The sequence below is a fragment of the Pterocles gutturalis genome, unplaced genomic scaffold (assembly GCF_000699245.1).
Source record: "Pterocles gutturalis isolate BGI_N339 unplaced genomic scaffold, ASM69924v1 scaffold3494, whole genome shotgun sequence".
Taxonomy (NCBI): domain Eukaryota; kingdom Metazoa; phylum Chordata; class Aves; order Pterocliformes; family Pteroclidae; genus Pterocles; species Pterocles gutturalis.
In genome coordinates this window covers 5,619-10,769 of record NW_010127958.1, presented here as the reverse complement: position 1 = coordinate 10,769, position 5,151 = coordinate 5,619, and the positions used below count along the sequence as shown (strand labels likewise).

The 5,151-nt window shown below is 55.3% G+C and overlaps 1 protein-coding gene across 1 annotated transcript in view; it reads left to right on the top strand.

Moving 5' to 3' along the window:
* Window positions 1-884, top strand: part of RNF216 (ring finger protein 216) — a 61,810-nt gene extending 60,926 nt beyond the window's left edge. Inside the window, exons 15-16 of the mRNA XM_010079443.1 lie at window positions 41-110; window positions 565-884. Of these exons, the coding sequence (XP_010077745.1) occupies window positions 41-110; window positions 565-884 (390 nt within the window). The remainder of the gene's footprint in view (window positions 1-40; window positions 111-564) is intronic.
* The last annotated feature ends 4,267 nt before the right edge of the window (window positions 885-5,151 follow it).

Sequence of the window (5,151 nt, the reverse complement as noted above, 5' to 3'; positions counted from 1 at the left end):
GAATTAACCCGCTGACTCTTGCTGCTCCTGTGATTTCTAGGAAGATGATGAGAAGATAATCCAGGAGATTCAGAAGGAGGCTGAAGAGGAGCAAAGGAAGAAAAATGGAGGTAATGTGCCCATGCTTTGAGATCCCAGTGAGGATGGCAAGAGAGCATAGGGATCCCAGCCACTGACAAGTCTCTGGATCTTCGTTGGCTTCTTCCCACGGCCGGGCTGCTTTGTGCTTCGCTGGGCTGCACCGAGCGTGTGATGGGTTTGCCCTTGGCTGGGAGCCAACCCCACACAACCGCTCTCTCACTCCCCCCCTCCCAGGGATGGGGGAGAGAATTAAAGGGGTAAAGGGAAAAAAGACTCGTGGGTTGAGGTCAGACAATAGAGGAAGCTAGTGCTGTGCTCCATGGTGCCTGGAGCACGGAAGGGGCGAGCAGTGATGCTGTCGAGAGCAGGCGCAAGGAACATGCTGGGGATGGAGGATGCTGATTGTAACTGTAGGACCATGGACCAAGCTTGGGGAGTTTTTGTTTGTGGGCTGACTGGTTCCTTTCTTCCCTTCCTCTGCAGAGAACAGCTTCAAGAGGATCGGCCCGCCTGCAGAAAAGCCCATGGAGAAAATCCAGAGAATTGAAGTCATCCCCAGACCTGTTCCTCAGAACCTCCATCAGCCCCGAATGCCCCCTTACCACTTCGTGCACCCTCCCTTCCCACTCCCTCCCGTCCGTCCCATTTACAACAACATCCCCCTCAACATCGGCCCCATCCCTGCCCCCTACGTCCCCCCCTTGCCTAACATGAGGGTGAACTACGATTTTCCCCAGATCAACGTTCAGCTGGAGCACAACTTGCCTATGCACTTTGGCCCTCAGCCTCGACACCGGTTCTGACCTGGTTCCAACAGCACTTGGTGCAGAGTCACCGCAGGGCACAGCCGTGCCAGGAGCGTCCCCCCCTTCCCTTCCAGCCCCCCTCAGCCAGCTGCAAGGGGACCTGCTGTGACTCCCGCGTACCTGCACTGCACCCCTCTCTAGAGCTTCTCTGAACCTTTACCATCAAACATTTCAACCTGTGCTGCACCAGGGCTCCGTGTTGCATTTCCAAGGGTCTCTCCCGGTGTGGGACATCCAGATATTTCCATTTGGCAAAGCCTGCTCAAGGCAGCTGCTGGGAGGGAAAGGGAGACTTTGCAGAGCCGCAGGGATGCAGCCGTTCCTCGGGGACTTGCCAAAAATCCTACTTTCCTGCTGGCCAGAGCAGCTGCTGCACAGTCAAGTGAGTCTTGGGGGAAGGGAGGAGAGGCTTGGCATCCCAGTAAGACCGTCAGGAACCAGATAACGGGAGTTGGCTGCCCCAGCCTCCTGCCCACGGAGAGGCACGAAGCTGGGGTTCCCACGGCCTCCAGCATCCCTGTAACCTGCTAGCACCTCCCAGCAGAAATAAATTGTTCCAAACTGAGTAAATCTAGTGCTTTTAGCATTTCTCGCTCTATAAGTGGAGTGAGGGGATGCAGCAGCCGTCTCGTTGCTGAGATCTCGGTAGGAAGCCCAGAGCCGTGTTTGATCTCGGGGCTTCAGCAAGTAGCAGCAGACTCAGGCACCCCGATCTTTGGCTGAGCTGAACTTACCCCCTTTGATGGGCTCAGGTTTTGTCCCCCAGAGGTGAGGGGGACAAAACGTGGCCTTTGCTTTGCTGTTCTCATCTGGCATCCCAAATTTACCCTGACTTCTGGCAGCAGTCCTCCAACAGCCGGTAGAAGCACCCAGACCCTCCTCTGCACCCTTCGGTGCCAAAACCACGTGAGCAAATACCCGGTTGGGTGTGTAGCCAGTGGTGTGTGATGGTGCTGTGGCAGAAAGATTCGGAACCGCCCCTGGTGGGGTGCAGGCAGGCGGTGGGGAGCTGGGACCCCCCGCAGCCGGACAGGCAGCTGCAGCCTCGTGCTGCAGGAAGTCGGCTGCTTCCGCGGCGCTTATTGCTGAAAATACGTGTTTCTGCTCAACTGGCTTCGGAAAAGCACGTTGAAAGGGAAACACGGGTTTTGCTGGGCTTGGGAAGCGAGGATTTAGGAAAAGCAAAACTTCCTTGTAAAAAGGGGGGGTGGGGGTAGTGGCTGGGCTGCAGGAGGAGTGTTGGCACGAGGCCCCTTCCCCACAGCCCTTGGCTCTGCTGTCTGACACAGGCCCCTTTTAGAAGAGAAAATGGAGTGGAAAAAAAAAACCCAACCTTCCCTTGGCTCTGCTGTCTGACACAGGCCCCCTTTAGAAGAGAAAATGGAGTGGGAAAAAAAAACCCAACCTGCTAGAAATGCTGGGCCAGCTTTTAGTAGCCCAGTTGTGCTGTTGTTCCGGAGTGGTTTGGTCTGGGCTGCGTCCTGCCTGGACGTTCGCTGTGCTCCCCCTCCTGTTATCCCCCCCCTTCCCTGAGCATTGAGGTGTCTTTTGGTTTTATTTGTTTTTCAGGTAAAATTTCCTGCTTTTGGCAAACCCCTGCTCGCAGCCCCCAGCACAGCATCTCCTCAGTTGCACAGCGAGCGATGGGCGCAGGGCGGTTGGGGGGGATGCTCCTGGAGAAAGGCAGCTCCGCCGTGGCCCAGGACAGCATCTGGGGACTGTTGTCCCCAGGAGGGTCTCCCAGAGGGGACTTCCAGGCTTTTTGGAGCTGAGTCAGCAATTCCTTCACTCTAGAGCATTGCCTAAGGGTTGAACGTACCCTGTGGAGTGCTCTGTTCCAGCTCCTCTCTAGCATTAATAACCAATTGGTATTCCCTTGCTGCTATCATTTTCGTCTTTTTATTTTAATTTATTTCTGGAAGTAGCCTGGGGGCTGTAGGAGCTAACCGTTTGCTTCTCGGATGGATTTTATCCGGTTTTAAATCCCACCTTGCACCGAGCAATTCCCACGGTAGACAAGAGCAGGGTGTCCTGTTGGATTTGGGAAGGGAGGGCTGTTCCCGGCGTTAGCGGGTGGTGAGAAAAGGGACCCGGGTCAGAAGAAGCACGAGTCGCTTCCTTACAGAAAGGCAATCCTGGTTTTTTACTAGCTGAGATCTTGTGGGCTCAAGGGCCAGCTCGGATGAGCCCTCCAGGCTTCCTGAAGGACGTGCCTTTCCCTGGGGGGGTGGCCAGGGTTGTCCCCCAGCCCCTGCCTGTGCAAAGGGGGGTTCAGGCAGTGGAGGGGTCAGGCAGCTGGACCAGTGACCCAACCAGCAAGGGAAATGTGATGTGTCCCACAGTGCTACATGGCTGGGAGAAGTAGCAAAAAAATAAGATGGGCCAAAAAATGGGATCTTTTGGTGAGTGTCTAGAGCTGTGTGGGCATCAAGAACTAAGCCTGGGCAGAGGGAAGTGCGGCGATGGAGTGAGAGGGATGGAGAAGCGTCGGGCAGAGGTGGCGAGGGGAGGTCGGTGTCTGTGGTCCATCGTGGTCGGGATGTGAGTGTCATCTGCTGCCGTGGTGCAACTGTTGTGGTCCTGGAGAAGCCTGGTAGAGGTAGGAGATACACCTGCTGTCCCCGTGTCCCCTTCAAAGCCACGAGGTTATTTGTGTCCGAGAGAGAGGTGGGTGCCTGGCCAGCGATGGGGAGGCGCATGGCGCCCAGCAGCCCCCAGCAGTGGGCTTCTAACCCGAGAGAGCTCGAGCAGTTGTGGTTGCTGATAGCTCTTGGCTCTGTGGTGATTTATTTAAAACCCCAAAACTTACTGCACAACCCCTAGAGCCATCCGTGATCTGGTCTCTGGCTCCTCCATCCCGTTACCCCTCCTGCCCCGCCGTCCTTGGAACCATTTGTCCGTTAAAAGGCACCGGGGAAGGTGCTGCGCCCAGGCTGGTCCCATCACAGGTACTTCTTCTGGTTCGTTGCCGTGTCCCGTTCTACTTGCCTTAAAGGTGGAGAGAGAAACTTAGTATTTGCACTTAGCAAAACATTATATTAAAAGAAAGAAACCCTGTAAAGATGTGCATGTTCTGCAACTTTGTATAACAATAGCTGAAAATAAATAGGTGGTTTATTAAAAAATTTAAAAAAAAATATTTTTCTTTACCTTCTGGTAGTAAACCATTCTAATATTCTGTGTGTAAAAAAAGCTCCTGTATTATATTGTAATTTGAATTTTTGTAAATAAATTTGTGCACTCTGGCTTTTATCTCTGTGCTTTCGTTACAGCCCAAACATCGTCCTTCCATCCCGACTGCCCCGGCTCAGCGCTGGGGCTCAGGACAGGCGGCAGCGGGGCGAGCAGGCAGGGCTGTGCTGCCAGCGCTCAGCCCGAGCGCTTGAAAACTCTGCAAGTCGCAAAGCAAAACCCGTTCAACCCTCCTGGAAAAGCTTAATGTGTTCCACATGCTCCTGAGGAAAAACTGGACCCAATAGAAAATGGTTTCCAGTCGCTGCTTTAAATGGAAACCGGGATGTGTGCGGTGGGGGGAACGGCTGGGGGACCTTCCGCCCTGGCAGGAGCCACGGTAAATGCAGAATCTGTCCCTAAAAGCGAAAGGGAGAGGAAGGGCGAGGGTCCCTGATGGAGCCCCCTCCCCACATGGGCACCCCCCAGCCCTGCTGGCAAACCTCCTCCCTGCCTCCTTCTGGGACAGTGTCACAGGTTGGTGTCACAGCCAGGTTTGCTCGTGCACACGTGGATGTTGCTAGGTCAGGCGCAAGCATGTGGCCATCGGAGCTGCTCAGCATCCCTGCACAGCCCCATTTTGCCCCATTTACGGTGAGGAAAGAATGTCCGTCTGTCCTTCCACCAGCCCTCGCTCTGCTAAACCCGCGCCTGCCGTGGCCGGGGCCTCCTGGCGCTGCCGTCCTGCTGTCCCACTGGGGTGTGGGGTTGGGGAGGGGGACTGGACAACCCCCCTTTCCCAAACTTTGCTTCTAGCAAACCAGCTTTAGATTTTAGAAGCCAAACAGGAGCCCAGCGGTGACCCATGGGCTGGGCTGCAGCAGGTGAGCTCCCCACCTCCTTCCCATCTTTGGGGGTTTTTTTTATTGTCTCCTTCTCTGTATCACTGAGCAGAGGGGGCTTACTGCTGACCCCCACCATGCACCCCAAAGCAGCACCCATCCCTCTCCCTGCCCAGCGGGTGCCTCCCCTTGGGGCCATTGTATGGGGGGAAAATACCTGAGCTGGGGGGAGAAAAAGCTGCTGCTTCGGA